Source organism: Lithobates pipiens, unplaced genomic scaffold (assembly GCF_037356315.1).
Source record: "Lithobates pipiens isolate NorthernLeopardFrog02 unplaced genomic scaffold, aLitPip1_a1.2 Scaffold_23, whole genome shotgun sequence".
Taxonomy (NCBI): Eukaryota; Metazoa; Chordata; class Amphibia; order Anura; family Ranidae; genus Lithobates; species Lithobates pipiens.
This window is the reverse complement of record NW_027507785.1, coordinates 90,714,585-90,733,608: the sequence shown is the minus strand read 5'-3', so window position 1 is coordinate 90,733,608 and position 19,024 is coordinate 90,714,585. Positions and strand designations below refer to the sequence as shown.

At 42.1% G+C, this 19,024-nt stretch overlaps 1 protein-coding gene across 8 annotated transcripts in view; it reads right to left on the bottom strand.

Moving 5' to 3' along the window:
* Window positions 1-19,024, bottom strand: part of TASOR (transcription activation suppressor) — a 129,614-nt gene that overhangs the window by 73,577 nt on the left and 37,013 nt on the right. For all 8 annotated transcript variants that reach the window (XR_013262311.1, XM_077452041.1, XM_077452042.1 and 5 more), the window contains exons 10-13: window positions 14,031-14,134; window positions 11,699-11,802; window positions 8,696-8,768; window positions 8,546-8,620 (exon numbers count right to left, since the gene is read on the bottom strand). Coding sequence is in view for 7 of the 8 variants with exons in the window: in XM_077452041.1 (XP_077308167.1) it covers window positions 8,546-8,620; window positions 8,696-8,768; window positions 11,699-11,802; window positions 14,031-14,134 (356 nt within the window). In the remaining variant the exon portion in view is untranslated. The remainder of the gene's footprint in view (window positions 1-8,545; window positions 8,621-8,695; window positions 8,769-11,698; window positions 11,803-14,030; window positions 14,135-19,024) is intronic.

Sequence of the window (19,024 nt, the reverse complement as noted above, 5' to 3'; positions counted from 1 at the left end):
TTGATGTTTGTGCAAATCCAACCACCAGAGGAAAAGGAATTTTGTACTCGCCATAAAATAACTTTCCTTGAGGGACACAGGAAGTCATTAACAGGCTGGTTATAATGCCATGCATGCCTTAAAATGGTTGTAAACCCTTACAACACACTTTTTGCTACAATTAAGCCTACGCTATTGTGGGGGTCACCATTACAGTATTCGTACATTGAAATCATATCCCCTCTCAACAAGTTCAGCGCTCGTAACCTTTCCTCATAACCAATGTCCTCCAGTACCTTTATTAGTTTTGTTACACTTCTCTGGACTCTCTCCAGTTCCAGCACATTCTTCCTGAGGACTTGAGCCCAGAACTGGGCGGCATACTCTAGGTGCAGCCGGACCAGAGTCTTGTAGAGTGGGAGAATTATTTTATCTCTGGAGTTGATCCCCTTTTTAAATCATGTCAATATTCTGTTTGCTTTCAGCAGCTTGGCGTTGCATGCCATTGCTGAGTCTGTCATTTACTAGGACCCCGCAAGGTCCTTCTCCATCCTAGATTCCCCCACAGAGGTTCTCCCCCCCCCCCCAGTGTATAGATTGCATTCATATTTTTGCCACCCAAATGCATTATTATTATTTTTCTACATTAAACCTCATTTGCCATGTAGTTGCCCATCCCATTACTTTGTTCAAGGTTTCCACATCCTGCAGAGAAGTTATTGCCCTGCTTAGCTTAGTATCATTCACAAACACAGAGATTGAGCGGTTTATACCATCCTCCAGTTCATTTATAAATAAATTAAATAGGATTGGTCCCAGGACAGAACCCTGTTGGACCCCACTTTCCACCCTGGACCATTCTGCATACTCCCCATTTATCACCATCCTCTGAACTGGCCCCTGTAGCCAGGTTTTCGATCCATGTACTCACCCAATGGACCTTACTTTGTACAGTAAATGTTTATGGAGAACTGTATCAAATGCTTTTGCAAAATCCAGATACACCATGTCTACGGTCCTCCCTTTATCTAGATGGCAGCTCACCTCCTCATAGGTTAGACTGGTTTTGTAAGAATGGTTCTACATGAATCCATGCTGATTACTGCCAATGATACCATTGTTATTACTAAAAACTTGTATATATAGTCCCTTATCCCCTCCAAAATCTTACATACAATTGATAATATGCTAACTGGTCTGTAATTGCCAGGGATGTATCTTGGCCCTTTTTTAACCACTTCCCACCCGGCCAATGCATATATACGGCCGGGTGGGAGCCGTCTACTCCTGATAGGCCGTTCAGGAACGTCCTTCAGGAGTAGCGGGATCGCGCTCGCGCAGCGGCGCGATCCCGATGTGCTCGTGTCACCCGGACACGGCACATCTCAGATCGGCAGGAGGGCTCTGTGATTGGCCCTCCTGATCACATGACGGCCGTGTCCAATCACGGCCGTCATGTGATGTAAACAAACAGCCGGTTGCTAGGCAATCGGCTCTCCTCTCCTCACACGGAAGTCACCGCTGAGGAGAGGAGAGCAGAACGCTGCAGCCGGCTGATGATCAGTGAGTATGGGCTGCTTTTTACAGCTTTTTACTCACTGATCATCAGTGTAGTGTAAACACACAACACACCACACAGTACAAACAGTCCCCACATATGTCCCCAAAACACACATGTCCCCAAATAATAAAAACACATGTCCCTAATAATAAAAACATGTCCCCCACATATGTCCCACTAAAATCACATGTCCCAATGATTATCTGCACACATATGTACGTGATCACCTGCACACATATGTACATGATCATTTGCGTACATATGTCCGTGATCACACAAACCAATTATTATACACTTAACGGAATTTTTTTTACCAAAAACATGTAGCAGAATACATTTTGGCTTAAATTTATGACAAAATTTGATTTTATTGGATTTCTTTTCAAATAGAAAAAAGAAAATATTGTTTTTTTTTCCAAATTTCCGCTATTTTTGCGCTTATATCGCAAAAAAAAAAAAAACGGAGTCGTGAATAAATAACACCAAAATAAAGCTCTATTTGTGCGAACAAAATGATAACAATTTCATTTGGGTACAGTGTAGCATGACTGCGCAATTGTCACTGAAAGCGCTAGAGCGCTGAAAGCTGAAAATTGGGCTGGGAAGGAAGGGGGTGAAAGTGCCCTGTATTGTAGTGGTTAAATATTGGTGCTACATTGGCTTTTCTCCAATCAGCTGGTACCATTCCAGTCAGTAGAGTGTTCGTAAAAATTAGGCAATTACTTGACTGAGTGTTACTTAATCACTTCCCAGCCATCATTCTGCATACGGCAGGCGGGTTCTGTTATCCTGGCTGGGCAGCATATGATGTCCAGCAGGATAACATGCCGATGCCCGCCCGTGAGGGAACACAGCGCAGCGATCGCGAGTGTGGCATGTCAGTTTGACACCCCGGATCTCCGATTGTGATAAGAAGCCTCTGTCAGAGGCATCTTACTACGTGATCAGCTGTGACTGATCACAGCGTCAACCAGAAAGTGCCAGTAACATCATTTGTCGGTTTACGTGGACGGGGGGGGGGATGGGGGGGTTCTGTGCTGATAATCAGCACATTTATTATCAGCACAGCCCCCTCGGATGTGAAAATAAGTTACCAATCAGTGCCCGGCATTCCCCCAATAAATCCTTTAAGTGCCCACCACAGTGCCCAGCAGTAGCCCGTCAGTGCCCATCAATTCTACATATCAATGACGCCTCATCAGTGCCCATCAGTGAAGGGGAAAACAAAATTTTATGACAAAAACTAAGAAAATCTTATTTTTTTCAAAAACTTTGGTCTTTTTTAGTTTATCAAAAAGTAAAAACCCAGAGGTGATCAAATACCACCAAAAGAAAGCTTTATTTGTGGGAAGAAATTTATAAAAGTTGACATGATCGTGCAATTGTCATTCAAAGCGTGACAGCGATGAAAGCTGAAAATTGCCCTGAGCAGGAAGGGGCGAAAGTGCCCTGTTTTGAAGTGGTTAACCACATCAGCCCCGGAATATTTACCCCCTTCCTGACCAGAGCACTTTCTCCAAATTGGTACAGCGTCGCTTTAACTGGCAATTGCGCAGTCATGCAATGCTGTACCCAATTTGCGTCCTTTTTTCCCCTCACAAATAGAGCTCTCTTTTCATGCCATTTGATCACCTCTCAGGTTTTCATTTTTTGCGCTATAAAAAAAAGAGCGGCAATTTTGAAATAAATTTAGGCCAATATATATTCTTCTACATATTTAAAAAAAAAAAAAAAAAAAAAAAGCGTATATTGATTTGTTTGCGCAAAAGTTATAGTGTCTACAAACTGTGGGAGAGATTTATGGCTTTTTTTTTTTTTACCGGTAATGGCAGTGATCTGATTTTTAGTGGTATTGCAACTGACAGATCAGGACACTTGACAGATTTTTGGGACCATTGACATTTATACAGCGGTCAGTGCTATAAAAATGCACCGATTACTGTGTAAATGTCACTGGTAGGGAAGTGGTTAACACTAGGGCGATCAAGGGGTTAAACGTGTGTTCCCAACATGTCTCCTCTCCTCTGACAGCACAGGGATTTGTGTGTTTACACTCTCAAATCTTCACGCTAGAGATCGATCACGCATGGCCAATGGCAATTGCGACAGCCGGCCAGGTGCATCGGGTCCCTCTGGCCGCTCTTAAAGGAAACCCTGTACAGATATGGGGTTTCGCGCAGGGCCATTCTGCCCCTTGTAAATAGACGTGAACCGCTTAAGGACACTCTGCAATCTGGTTCCGGTGATTAATGTTACGTTTTTCAAGTCTAAAATTCAAAATCTGTCCTCTGTTAGCCATGGGGGTGCTTCCTGTGACATGTCATGAGGATAAATATTGCGGTTTTGGATAGTGAAGCCCCCTCATTCCCTTGTGAAGACCAAGGAGAAAGATGAATTCAATACCTTCGCCATCTCGCCATCCTTAGTATCCAGATTTCCTTCATCATTCTTTATGGGACCACTATCATCTGACCTCCCTTACTATTTATGTACTTAAATAATTGGGATTTTTTTTTTTACTCTCCTCCATTAGGTGCCTTTCGTGTTCTATCTTAGCCGCCCTGATTGCACCCTTGCATTTCTTGTTGCATTCTTTGCAAAGTTGGAATGATGATCCCTCAGCCTTGTATTTTTTGAAGGCCTTCTCCTTTGCTTTTATATGCACTCTTACATTGGAGTTAAGCCACCCAGGACTTTTGTTCGCTTTTTTTTAAATTTCCCATTGGGATGCACTGGTTAATACCCTTATTTAATATGCTCTTAAAGCATATCCATTTTTCCTCCATGTTCCTTGTTCCTAAGATTTTATCCCATTTAGTATCTTCTAGTAAGGATCGTAGTTTAGGGAAGTTGGCTCTTGAAATTCAGTGTCTTTGTATTCCCCTTATGTTTCCTATTTGTGTGATTTATACTGAAACTAATTGATCTATGATCACCGTTTCCTAAACTGCCCCTTATTTTCATATTCATGATCAGCTCTGTATTGTTGGTTATCTAGTAACACTTTGTTCCTAGTTGGTGCATTTACCATCTGACCCATGAAATTGTCCTGCAGGACATTTAGGAACTGGTGAGCCTTAGATGAATTGGGGGGGTTCCTTCCACCCAGTCTGTGTCTGGATAATTAAAATCCCCTATTATGACACTTTTCATCCTTGTCGCTAATCAAAATTGTGATAGGAGTTCTGCCTCCTCCCTCTGGTTAGGGGGCCTATAATATACTCCCAGTATTACTTTCGCCTTAGTTTCCTCCCTTTGTAGCTCTACCTATAAGGATTCCACCTACTCCCTTGCTCCATTAATGATGTCGCCTCTCACATTCACTTGTACATAATTTTTGATATACAGCATACCACCTCCCCCTTTTTTAGGTTCTCTAGCCCTGCGATATAGGAAATACCCTTTAATGTTTGCCTGCCAATCATAAGAGCTGTGGAACCAAGTCTCTGAAATTCCTACAAAATCGAAATCCTCCTTGTACAACAGTAGCTCTAGTTCTCCCATCTTGTCCGCCACACTCCTGGTATTAGTAATTTAACGCAGAAAGGTGGAACCAGTGTCCCTCAATGGGCTCAAAGAAAGGATTTTTGCACTGACCTTAAAGTCCCATTTTTAAAGCTGCACAACTGAGGGTTAAGATAAAACAAACCAAAAGTGCCTCTTTACAGGAAAAAGGTTGGCCACTATTCTTAGGAACATAAACTTGTATAAAAGGTCTGAGTCACTCAGAAGCTGTGACACAAGTAGCCGATTCCCCTTAGGGCAGGGATGCGCAACCCGTGGCCTGTGACCTACAGCCAGGGAAGTGCATGCCTGGGGTCGGCAACCTGTTGATTGCGATCTGGGCTTGCTAACCAGCCATCCCAGAGCAACAGATTGCAGTGTCCTGGAGCCAGCAGGTGGCCACAAAGACTAGGTCGCCACAAAGGGATCAGAAGCAGATACGTCCTCTGTAGCACCAGATCCTGTTCCAGACAGGCTGATATCATGTGCACTTTGTTTATAATCAGTCTGGAGAGTGCTGCCAGCAGCAGCTGCAGGAGGAAGGGTTGGTCAGTGTATTAAACGCATACATTGGGCAGAATAGATTTTGCAATGGGCATATTAGCACCTATAAAAGGCTCAACTATTAGGCTTCTTTCACACTGATCCACAGGTACTATATGCAGTCATGAGCCAGTGTGGGTTTTGTAAAGGCGGCAACCGGCTTCAAAGTGAAAGTGATGCGGGCAGCTTCATAGCTGCCGACCACTTTCACAGAGTTGAGGAGCCTCCCACCGTCAGCCCCCTCCTCCTGTGCTACTCGGCTCTCCTGCACTCACCGGAGCCCAGGAACAAATCCATTGGCTGAGGGAGAACGATTGCAGCGAGACCGAGGCAAATCCATGCCTCAATCTCACTTGCAAATGGTGAAACTGGAAGTTATGACACTTCTGATTTCAGATGCACCCTTTCCTGCCCAGCACAGCCAGGGGACACTTCTAACCAAGCCAATCTGCTTTTGGGTGAAGGACAAGGGAGAGCCCCAATGTCTCTCTCTATAAAGCGTACCTGTCACCTGCCCAATGCTATTACACAGGGGTTTATTAACCCACTTGTGATATCCAATCAAGTTAAAATCTAAAACTAAAGGAAAAAACAAAAAAAAAAAGGAAATTTATATATATATATATATATATATATATATATATATATATATATATATATAAAATTTAAGACATGAAATTGGTATCCATTTACTTGCTGCAACCTTATCTTTTAACCAAAAATGGGCATTATATGGTGTGGTTTTGCACTAAAATTCTTTATAGTTTTCCTTGAAAATTTGCATTTAACAGTTGCACAAATATGTAAAAACAAAAAATTGGGGCGTAGCTAGGTTCTTCATGCGAGTGGATACAGCTTCCTCTGCTCCAGAAGATCTGCACATATCTGCTTGGACATTCCTCCCTGATACCTTTCCTACTCCATTGACATCCCTCCAACAGTGGCTCACCTCCCAGGAGTACCCTAAAGCATGGTCCAGTAACCTGGGCAATGACCAGGAGGAACAAGGAGGATGGAGCAGCATCAGCACTGCTCCCACCACATACTCATTCCAGCCATAAGAGCAAAGAAGCAGCGGGGCGCTTTGCCTGGTCTCCAGTTTTGGTCTGTGTAATATTTGGGTCCTGTCTGGTGTACAGTGCGCAATAGGTGAACCATCTAAGGATTTTATTGTACTGCAGCTTAAATTAGCTTGAAGCTAAAGTAGAAAAATACTAGAATAGGAAGGTGGGGTAGAAGTTAAGGCATGGTAATGGCGGAAAGTAGTATGCTAGTCTGTCGGTCACCTAGGTTGTCAGTGGGAAGTAATCAAAATATTCTGAGAGGCAATGTATCCAGATCTTCTGCAATTGTATGTAAAAAATCTAATTAAACCCCAAGAACATTATATATTTTCTGAAAGCAGAGGCCCTGTAGAATAAAAAGGTGATAGTTGCAAATTTTTGATCATTTGCACCCTGCATGAAAACTACCTGGTGTTCTTCAATAGCCATAGTTCATACTAATTTAGTCAAAATATGAAATGCCATACCAACCAAATCACTCCGCAACATAACCATATTATACTCTAAGGGCCATTTCACACTAGAGCGGATAGCTGCCGAAGCACTTTACCTTTCCAACAGCTGTCTCCTCCTGACTGTGCTAGGTGGCAGTGTGGTTTGCAATTCAATGCATCACACAACTCTTTTTGGACAATCTTTAAAGTGTACAAATCATACACTTCATTCATGTCATAGCACCATACTATTTTGTACTGCGTGCTGCCATAAAATTTACATTTTGGTGCAGCTGCAGGCTGAATTGCAGTTTGAATGACACACCGGAAACAATCTCCTTGCAGTGACAAGCATTTTATAATGCTGTGAAAGGTCTGTCATCACACAATGTGTGAATACATTAAAGTGGATGTAAACCCAATTCATGAAATTTGACCCAAGTACATATCTGTAGAGTTTTCTTATCTCTCTCTCTCTCCAAAGCACCAACTCCCAGGTCTTTCTGCTGTTTTGTTGCTCTATCAGCATAACTTCTGACAAGGCTGAATTTTATGCCATGGGAGGTTGCTATAAATAGATTAGCAGAGAGCTGTCTTGTCACAGCACAGCTCTGCACATTCCTTCCATCCTTTGCCTATGTAGAGTGGGGGGTGTGCCCTTCCTCCAATCTGGATTATTGGCATACAGCCAAGACAGCTCTCACAGTGCTGAACAGGAAGAGAAAATCTCTAGCAGCATGTGCACATTCTAAAAAATATATAAAGATGAAGACAGCGGATATACATGTAAAACTTATGTAGGGAGATTTGTTTCATCTCTGTGTACTATCTGAGGCCGTTTACTTTACTGGGTATATGTGAGGGTTTACATCCACTTTAATGATTTTTCTATGCTACTTTGTAATGGAAACTTAAAGTGGAGGGCCACCCTAAACAAAAACAAAACAAAAACAGCATTAATATTCTTTAAAAAAATTGAAAAAAAAACATTTGGAATTTTTTTTTTACCTTACCAGAAACCCCTGCTGCTAGGCAGTCTTCCTACTCCGCGGTGATCTTCAGTCTTCTCTCCTCCTCACATTGTCTTCTGGGTAATGGGGCACGCTGTGTTCTGGGAACTGTGTGTTTCCTAACACAGCGCGTCCCATTCACAAAGCGCCACGCGACTTGAGCATGCGCAGTAGGAAACTGGCAGTGAAGCTGCAAGGCTCCACTGCCCGTTTCCCTTAGTGAGGATGGCGGCGCTGGGACCCAAGAGCCGAGGGATGAGTTGGCCTTGGGCGGCCGACATTGTGGGCACCCTGGAAAGGTAAGTGTCCTTGTTAAAAGTCAGCAGCTTTTTTTTTTTTTAACTGCTGACTTTAAAAAAAAAAAAAAATTCCAGCTGGAACACCCCTTTACTTTTGTATGGTAAACTAAAACATTTACTGAAATAGAAATAAACAATTTCACACACTTACCAGATTGTAAAGTCTCTCTGGACTGCTGATAGATGAAGAGCGCGTGCAGGGGGTAAGGTTTTTTACTCTGAGAACCTGAAATGGCATTTTTTTTTAGTAAACTGTTTTGTTTTTTTCAAAATATTTTTTAAGCCAACATAGTATACTTACCATACACAGATCCCATGGGTGTTGGAAAAAAGAAGAATAGGAATCCTCTGTCTGGCAGTGGTTTAACCAAAGCCTGTAAAGCAGAACCAATCTACATTACAAAATCTTCAAATCAAGTTTAAATCTGAATTTTATATGCCAGCAGTTTCCAACTAAGCAATAATCAAAAGTACAAGTATTGTAGTTTTCACTGATCTTCTCTAGCTGAACACCTGCTGTATTACACGCCTACCATTAGGACAAAATCAAGCCATTATTGCACAGAGCAGGGTGGAGGGGGGGGGGGGGGGGCTTGGATGGGGGAGCGATGGCTGTATGTCACACCAACAAAGCAGGAAACAGATTCCAATAATCAATCATTCTAATGCAATGAGATTTCTAAAAAGCTGGTGTTACAACAAAAACCATTGTCGCTTGCCAAGTTAACACAAGTCCCACAAAGTAAATATGTCAATAGACCATATTACAATATAAAATGTGATGTTGGTAGACTATCAGGGGCATTAAGAGTGTCAGACTTTATACCAGGGGTGCCCAACCTATTGAAGAGCGAGGGCCACTTAAGTGAATTGGTAACTGGTCGCGGGCCACAATGATCGGAGCGGTAGGATGGCAGGTCCGTGTCCACAGACACAGGCCACTCTACTGGGCCCTCTGATCCAATCCGATTCATCCAGACGGAAGGGGCAGATCCCTTTCTATTTTTTTTTAGGTAGGCGGGTGTAAACAGACAAGTCCGTTTACATCTTCTGCTCCATAGAGGTGAATAGTAAGTCCAATTGGGTCTGACCAATCACGTGAAAGGGGCCTAAGGCTGCTTTCACACTGATGCGCTGCTATTTGCCCAAAGCATGGGTGCAGCGCAGTGAACCTGTGGATTTTCTGTGGGTTAGCTGCATTTTGCCATAAACTTCTATTATAACCTGCAGGTGTGGCGCACTTTCTGAAGGCGCAACAAACCCGCAGGTAATAACAGACGTCTATGGCTCAATGCAGTGTGAAAGCAGCCCAGTAACCACTGCAAAACAGATATATCCAGATCTACTTTGAATTTAGTAGTAAACTTACCTTTAATAACCATCTTCCATTCTGGTGTCTATCTGTTGCTGTCCCAGGTGGAGTGCATTTGGTTTGGCAGGCACTATACAGGAAGCATTGGCTTATGTGGCTCTGCTCCGCAGCCACTTGCTTCCACTATAAGTGGCTTCATTCACAAAACTGCTGCTCTGGGATGGCTGGTCGGCAACCCGCGATATGGGCTTGCCAACCTGCCATCTTAAAGCAGGAGCTCCGCGGGCCACTAGTTGGGCACCCCTGCTTTATACCTAAGCTCAGAAAACTGAGCACATGATGATCCCAAACAAAGGGGCACAAGCCTCTAATATCTGCTCCCTGATCTATGCCATGTCTGACAGAGGACACAGAGAGCACATCAGTTTGGGCTGAATGCTCCAAACATTCCCCACCACCTCTCTGCTCAGAGAGGGATGTGAGCTGTATGCCAGGTGCAGCCTGGCAGGGAGTTTTCTATATTGAGAAGTGTCACATCTGCCTCTTCCTACTCTGCGGTGATCTTCAGTCTTCTACTCCACGCGTTGTCTTCTGGGAACTTTGTGTCACCCAAAACACATGCGCGTCCCATTCACAAAGCGCTGCACGACTCGCGCATGCACAGTAGGAGACTGGCAGTGAAGCCAGCTGCAAGGCTCCACTACCTGTTTCCCTTAGTGAGGATGGCGGTGCCGGGACAGGATACGAGGGATGCATCGGCCTCAGGGGGGCCCGACATTGCGGGCGCCCTGGACAGGTAAGTGTCCTTATCAAGTGAGCAGCTACAGTGTTTGTAGATGCTGACTTAAAAAAAAAATTCCCACTAGAACACCTCTAAGTGAATTAGGGGCAGACACTGCACCAGTTTCTATATCACTTTTAAATAGAAACTGTCATGGGTAGTGCAGATAAACCTGAAATGGGTCCATCTGCTTAGTAAAAGCTGCACATGCCACAAACATTTTTTACACCATTCTGCACCATTTACACCATTCTAATGGCACAGGAACCTTTGCTAATTCCCTCTTTGTCCTTAAACAAGGTTGGCACAGTAACTTGTTCTCTAAGATGGGACTGCTTGTTCAAGGATGCGTCTGTTGCTCAACAGCCTCTAATGTGCTTAAAAATTATGTCTAATGCACACTTGTTAAAATGGACTAGTGTTACAGTTATTTTAGCCATTTAAATGGAAGTGACAGAAGGCACAATTCACATAAAGGAATATAAAAAGCCCTTACCTTACCCAGAACAGGTACTTAAAGTGATTGTAAAGCTTGTATTTTTTTCTTTTTAAAATAAAACAATTTATACTTCCCTGCTCTGTGCAATGGAATTGCACAGAGTGGCCCTGAACGTCATCTTCCAGTCTCCTGCTGGCGCACCTGGCTCATCTTGCTGGCACCCCATAGGAAAACTCTTCCCATGGGGCCTACCTGCATGCTTGCTCCTGAGCCCTGCTGCCTGACTCGACCCCACTCCCCGCGCCAAGAAGTGAGGAGAGAGAATAGCTGTTCTTGTGAACAGTGCTAGATCAAATGAGGGCTCAAAAGTATAAGGGGGCGATATTCATGCCTAAACATTTTTTACCTTAATGCAAGGAATGTATTAAGGTAAAGATGTTTAGACTTTATAACCACTTTAATGCTACTTTTTCTCTACTGCCTTTTTGTTTTACTTTAGCTAATCCCTAATGCTAAAGAAGGCTTAAATAGACGTCTATAGCATAACCTAACAAGACTGCAAAGCGCTGGAACTCAGCGGAAATTTCAGCCAAAAAGGCCGATTTTTTAAGGCACACAACCTTTCTAGATGTTCCCTACAAATTCATTTTTCACATTATAAAGCAACCATCATAAAAGGTTAACAGCTATAATGTAATTCTGCCAATACGTGTTACACAGCAATAATAAGAGTAGAACTGCAGGGGAATCCAACAAGAGAGACAAATCTTACCAAATTTTCTTTCTCCAGCTTTTGTAACAATCTTTGGAAATCATTCCCAGTTCTCGTCTTGTCACACACCTCACAGAGACGACTATATATACCACCCTTCATCACTGTATAACAAGTACCAAAAACATAATCCAAAAATATAAGGTATTAGTTTGAAAAATCAGACAGATATGTTGACAGACCAAGTCATCTTACCCAACATTTTTGCTATGCATAAACCCTTGAAATAAATGTAATGTCTCGGGTAACCTTTGTTTTAGCAAACAAAACAAAAACCTTTTATAGGGCAACTCCAGTTTTTAGAGGAAAAAATAGCATAAAACAAATACAACACAAGTCATACTGTAATTTAAAGCGGAGCTCCGGCAAAAAATTTTTTGGGGATCCTAGCATTATTGCTAATAAAATTTAAAAAAAAAAGTATATAATTATCATGATCGATTGTTCAATAATATACTTTTCTTACTTTAATTTATTCCTCCGTTTGTGGCCGTTTCCATCATGAATGTGGGCATGTGAAGCCCAATCGAGATCGCTTCCTGCAATAGCTTTTGAGAGGTGCATGCTGGGTACCAGTGACCACAGCGTAGACTCCTGGGAAATGATGTGTCATTTCCCAGGAGCATAGGCAAGGGAGGAACTCACAAGGAGATCTGTGGACCAGGAAGTGGCAGATTACAAAGACTACATAGCAACAGGGCCTTTCTGGAAATTATAAAAAAAAAAAAAAAAAATATTTCCTCCAAATGTTTTTTTCTAGGTTAAAAAGTCTTAATGCAAACAATTTTTTTAGGGTGGAGCTCCGCTTTAATGTTATTAAGGCGCTTTTCACCTTTGTGCGACTTGTCCTGCAAGTTGTTCCCCATAATTTCCAACGATCACCATTCATACATGTGCGACTTCAAGGTAGTCCCTGTACTACTTTGATCCGACTTTCATGGACCTCAAGTTTACACAGGCATTCCCTGAAATCACGGTAAAATCCTGCTTGTGTGACTGGTTTACTGATTTTCACAGAAGTCTGCACTAACACACAAATCAGATTTGTTATGCCCTGCAACTAAAATGTCATTTTTGACGAGATACTCCCAAAGAGAAATCGTGTCAATCAGGGATGCAGACCTCACAATTTTCTCATTAAGGTCTTACTAGTGCAGCAGCTCATTGTGCAGGGTAGTGATTTTCATAATTATCATTAATTTGGCATATGGACAAAAAAAAACATTTATTCAGAATAAGAAAAGGTGAGAAACTGCAACATAGTTTGTTTTCTTTTGTTAAATAATTCAATGTACAGTAATCAGCCAGAGGGGAATGATTTTTTCTCCCAGCAAAAGTAGAGCAATTCTAAAACCCTAAAACAAAAATGTATGCAGGTTACCAGTTAGATGTAGTAGTTGCATTAGTTTTCTATTTTCAGCAAGTAGAGAAAATACCCATTGATCTTGCTAGAAATACAGCCTCCCTTGTCCCTTCCTGTGAGCTGAAATAAAAGCACAAATATCCTTTTTTTCATGTGTAAACTACTAGTGTCATCAATTCACCATGAAATGGAGGTGAACAAAAAGCCAGACATGTTTGAAGTCCAGCCTGTGTAACCACCATGACTGCCTCCATAGATACAATGGAGAAATCTGTGTATACACAAGGTATAGGAAAGTGTTATCTGCCGGTTTAAAAAAGAATAAAAAAAGAAAAAAAGCCCATTACAGCCACCCCATTTAAGAACTGGTAAGCTACAAGGGGATATATTTTTGTTTTTAGATACATGTTCAGTAGATACATCTATTTATCCATCGATCTCTATCTATATAAAATAGATGTGTTATTGTGGTAAATACACACTTCTCCAATTGAGGCTAATACAAAGACAGGCTAGTATAGAAAGACCCTGCACAGTAAACTGTTAAAAGGTGTTGTCCTTGATCTCTAAGGGCTTGTACACGTGACCTGCATTTTTCGGCATCAAATCAAACCAGGTCACCACCAGGGCACACAACTGTTGTGTGCCATGTTCACATTTGTACGTCAAATGCAGGGCAATGCTCCTCACCGTTGCTACACAGCAGATACCAGCTTTGCACTAAAGTTATCAGTTTCAGCATAAGGCTGGTGTCTGCCATCAGTAGTGTGAACGTACCCTCAACGTGACTGACATTACCTGCCCAGCACACACAACCACTCGAGCCATAAAAACGCAAAAAAAAATAATTACACATTAGCTTTACTAACTGAAGGAACAAAAGTCTTGATAACCCATTTACACATTCACAGACAATTGGCAGACATGTGCACAGAAGCTTTGCAATACTGTATTGTACTTTAAACATACCTTCCTTGTGCTGCTTATGGGTTTCTTTGAAGAACAGTATTGATGGTATCCGCTTTTTAATCTGCTCTAGCCGCATTATAATCTCCATATCAAGCTTCTCTGGTCTGTGTATAAGACATCACATCAGGGTTTACATATAATTACACAATGCAATAAGCTGCACAAAATGAAAAAGGTCTATTACCTTAAACCCCCTCAAAAGTACAATATGGCAACTCCAGGCTTGTTAAAAATTAAAATATATAAATTGTTACATAAGCCATTTCGTAATTTAATGCTAAAACAAATTCCTCACCATTGCAATCTGTAGCCAGCTATGAACTGGAAAAATGAAGACACAAAGAGAATGCCCAATTCTAGGAGGTATGTGGTGCTTGTTCTACTATTCTTTGGGTCCAATAAAGCCAAAATCAATTCAGATTTGTGGAACTCGCTGGCTCTCGTTAGACAGCTATATTAGAGCAGGGGACCCAGAAGGGCACCCTATATATAGAGGTTATAGAGAAAATATAATTTGAGCTCCCCACTAATGATTCCAGCCAAGAATTTTTTAATTACCTCGCTTTGGGGTAACAACGAAACAGCCAACATGTTTTAAAAGTTTGGGCACTTCCTGTCTATCAAGACTTGTAAATTGTGCGATTAGAAAAGAACTCTAGGGTAACAATCAGTGGAAACTTATTTTGACTACAAGTGTTCTAGTCAAATTTCCAATTATAATTACATTCAAATTCTATCTTACTAGTTTACTCCGCTTTTAAAATCGCTGACAAAATCTCTGAAACTCACTGGTTGTTTTATCTCTGAACCAAAATATTTCCAGCTCATGTTTAACCACTTGCCACCCGCCATATAGCAAAATGACGGTGGCAAAGTGGTTTTAATACCCGGAGGTCATATGACGTGATCAGGACATTAAGCTGCTGCACGCCCCCGGGGGCTCGCATCACGGCGATTGTGGTTGCGGTGTGTCAGTCTGACACACAGGAACTACGATCTCGGTAAAGAGTCTCAGACGGAGACTCTTTACCATATGATGAGCCGTGTCCAATCACGGCTGATCACAGTGTAAATAGGAAGAGCCGGTGATCGGCTTTTCCTCACTCCCATCTGTCAGACGCGAGTAGACGAGAGCCAATCTAGAGCTACTCTTCTGACGGGGGGGGGGGGGGGGTCTGTGCTGATCGATTATCAGCGCAGCCCCCCCCTCCTCCGAGGATGCCCACACTGGACCACCAGGGACGCCACCAGACCACCAGGGATGCCCACCACCAGGTATGACCCCCTAGACCACCAGGGATGCCAGTCAGTGCTCACAATGGGCATCACTGATTGCCATGCATTATTGTTTGGCACCGATTTGCATCCATTCCTACAATACTGTACACTACAATGCCGCCCATCAGTGCCCATCCGTGCTGCCTATCAGTGCCCATCTGTGCCACTTCATTGGTGCCCATAAGTGCCGCCTTATCAGTGCCCGTCACTGAAGCCCCGTCAGTGTGCATCAGTGAAGGAGAAAACTTATTTACAAAGATTTGTAACTGAAAACAAAAAAAAATTTTTTTTTACATTTTTGGTCTATTTTTTTTATTTGTTTAGCAGAAAAGAAAAATCCCAAAGGTGATCAAATACCACCAAAAGAAAGCTCTATTTGTGGGAACAAAATGATAAAAGTGTAGTTTGGGTACAGTGTAGCATGACCGTGCAATTGTCATTCAAAGTGTGACAGTGCTGAAAGCGCAAAATTCGTCTGGGGGCGGGAAGGTGTATAAGTGCCCTGTATTGAAGTGAAGCTCCTTTTACACTTGTGTGACTTTTCCTGTGACTTGGGAGTGCAAAGTCGCATGACAAGTCATACCCCATGATTTTCAATGAGTACTATTCATATCTGTGCGACATCAAGTCGCAGTAACTGCAAAGTCTCTGTACTACTTAGGTCTGACTGATGCAATTTGAGGTCCATAGGCCTCAAGATTACACAGGAATTGCTTAAAGTTGCATCAAAATGGTGGCAAAAACCGCATGACTGAGGTCACACTATGAATTGCAGCTGTGTTTTTATGTATATAACATACGTGAAGATGTGTGTCTGATATGTAGATTTATAGTGTATAAAGTTTTGTGACTATCCCAGCCTCACATTCAGACATTTGCTCTGTTCAGGCTTTCTGAAAATGGACATTTGTCCAACAGATGTCCAGGAGTGCTTACACAAGATACCCTCTGTGCTACCATTGTTTATACAGGTGTTCGTGTCAACTATAAATATCTAGCTTGAGCTTTTGCTATTTTTGACATCAGTGTAATGGGGCAGAAAAGGATATGCCAGGTGGGATTGTCATCTTAAATTTTTCCAAATAAAAGCAAAGAACAGATGTGAGAAAAGGACTTTGTAATGACATATCCATGATGTGCTCCTGCAATAAAAGGGTCCTCATTGCGAAGGAGATCGTGAAGTTTCTATAAGCAGAGCCAAGTAACCGTTTTGTGTATTTTTATTGTATGCAGACCATAGCTTTGCTAGGAAGTAGGTAGCATTTTTCTTGTTATAGTTATATCCGTCAGTCTTGTATTCTTTTCCTAATATTGTATCAACAGAAGTCTAAGTTCCCTTGGTTTTGCTGCAAGAAACTTTTTATTTTTTTTAAAGACGCAAGTGTGAAAGGGGTTTAACGGCTTCACCACTCCTCCCTGTAGTTTTTATTACAACAGACTGAGCACATGATTTTTGCCCCTTAGGTTGCAGGAAATTAATCACTTGCCGACCGCTGCACGCCGATATACGTCGGCACAATAGCAGCGGCGGGCAAATAGGCATACCTGTACGTCCCCCTTTAATTGACAGGGCTAGCAGGCACATGCCCGCCATGTACAGCGTGACCATGTCCACAGACTATGTCCGCCGGTCTCCTGGTGATCGTGTCACGGAGCCGCAGAATGGGGAGATGTCAACAAGGCATTTCCCCGTCCCGCCTTGTGACATGACAGAGATCACTGCTCCCTGTGATCGGGAGCAGTGATCACTGTCATGCAAGTTGAAGCCCACCCCCCCACAGTTAGAATCACTCCCTAGGACACACTTAACCCCTTCATCGTGCCTTAGTGTTTAACCCCTTCTCTGCCAGTGTCATTTACACAGTGATCAGTGCATTTTTATAGCACGGATCGCTGTATAAATGACAATGGTCCCAAAATAGTGTAAAAAGTGTTTGAGGTGTCCGCCATAATGTCGCAGTCATGATAAAAAAAATAAAAAAATAAAATAAAATCACATTGCCGCCATTACTAATAATTAAAAAAAAAAAAAAAAAAAAACTATCCCCTATTTTGTAGACACTAACTTTTGCGCAAACCAATCAATATAGGCTTATTGTGGTTTTTTTTTTCCAAAAATATGTAGAAGAATACATATCGGTCTAAACTGAGGAAAAAATGTGTTTTTTATATAGTTTTGGGGAATATTTATTATAGTAAAAAGTAAAAAATATTGCATTTTTTTTTCAAAATTGTCGCTCTTTTTGTTAATAGTTCAAAAAATAAAAACCGCAGATGTGCTCAAATACCACCAAAAAAAAGCTCTATTTGTGGGGAGAAATTTTGTTTGGGTGCAACATCACACGACCATGCAACTGTCAGTTAAAGTGTCACAGTGCCGAATGGCAAAAAGTGCTCTGATCAGGAAGGGGGTAAAATCGTCCAGGGATGAAGCGGTTAATGAAATGCAGATGTGTCAAACAGCAGCACGTGTGTAATTAAGTCTGTTGAAATAATCTATGTATAGAACTGTCCCGTAGATTTTCTTTTTAAATTTATTTTCCCATTGGTACCACACAAAGTAACGCCTTCCCGTGCCAATGGCAAAACTGCCTTTCCATAGTATTTGTTGATGTCTGCCTTTATACTATCCCCAGGAAAGAATTTCATTTGTTAAATCTTCATGCCGACGATGGCTATATAGGACTACATTTTTTTTCCCATAGACCAAATACCTATTGACCTTTCAAAATCGTGGAATCGCCTATTACTCTAATAAACTTGGTCACCCACTTTTAGACTGCCATCAAATAACTCATGTTTGATTATAGTGCAGTATTCAGAACTGTACCCATATTTAAGACGTGGCCCTTCATTATTTATAAGGGGCAATTCTATACAAGTTGTTTAATACAATTCTTACCTTTAAAGCGGTTCTAAAGTCAAAATGTTTTTGGGTGGGTAGCATTAACAAAAAAATAAATAAATATTGTCCACTACCCATCGTAGCGCCCCCCCCCCCCCCCAATCAATAAACGCCTGACTCCTGTCACCAATACAGCGTTGTCCCGGCTACAGAACTACTCTCATATCCTGGTCTTGCAGGAGAGACAGACCAATGGGAGGAGGAATCAATGGTGAAGGAGGATCTGGGTGTTTTGGTAGATCAGTACCTTAAAAGAATGCAAAGCCAATCTACGGTTTCCAACACAAGCAAAATCCTTGAGAGAGAATAAATTCAGTTCCTCTGATCTTTCCTCATAGCTGAGCTCCTCCATGCCTCAGTTTGGCTGCCCTTCTCTGTACTGTCTCCAGTTCCCCCAAATCCTTTTTGCGAACTGGTGCCCAAAACAGAACTGCATATTCCAGATGAGGTCTTACTAATGATTTGCACACGGGCAAAATTATGTCTCGCTCTGCAGTTCATACCTCCCTTAATAGGAGAAAGGATTTTGCTCACTTTGGAAACTGCAGATTCGCATTGCATGCTATTAAGTTGATGCTCTACCAGAACACCCAGATACGTCACTATTGATTCCTCCTCCCACTGCTCTGTCTCTCCTGTGAGACCAGGAAGTGAGGAGTAGTTTTGAAGCCGGGACAGCGCCGTATCGATGAAAGGGTCAAGTGTTTAGGGATGGGGGAGGGTACGCTGGGCAGTGGAGACTTTTCTATCCTACCCACCCAAAAACATTTTGTTTTTTATAACAACTTTAAAAGTGAAAATTTTATTCTAC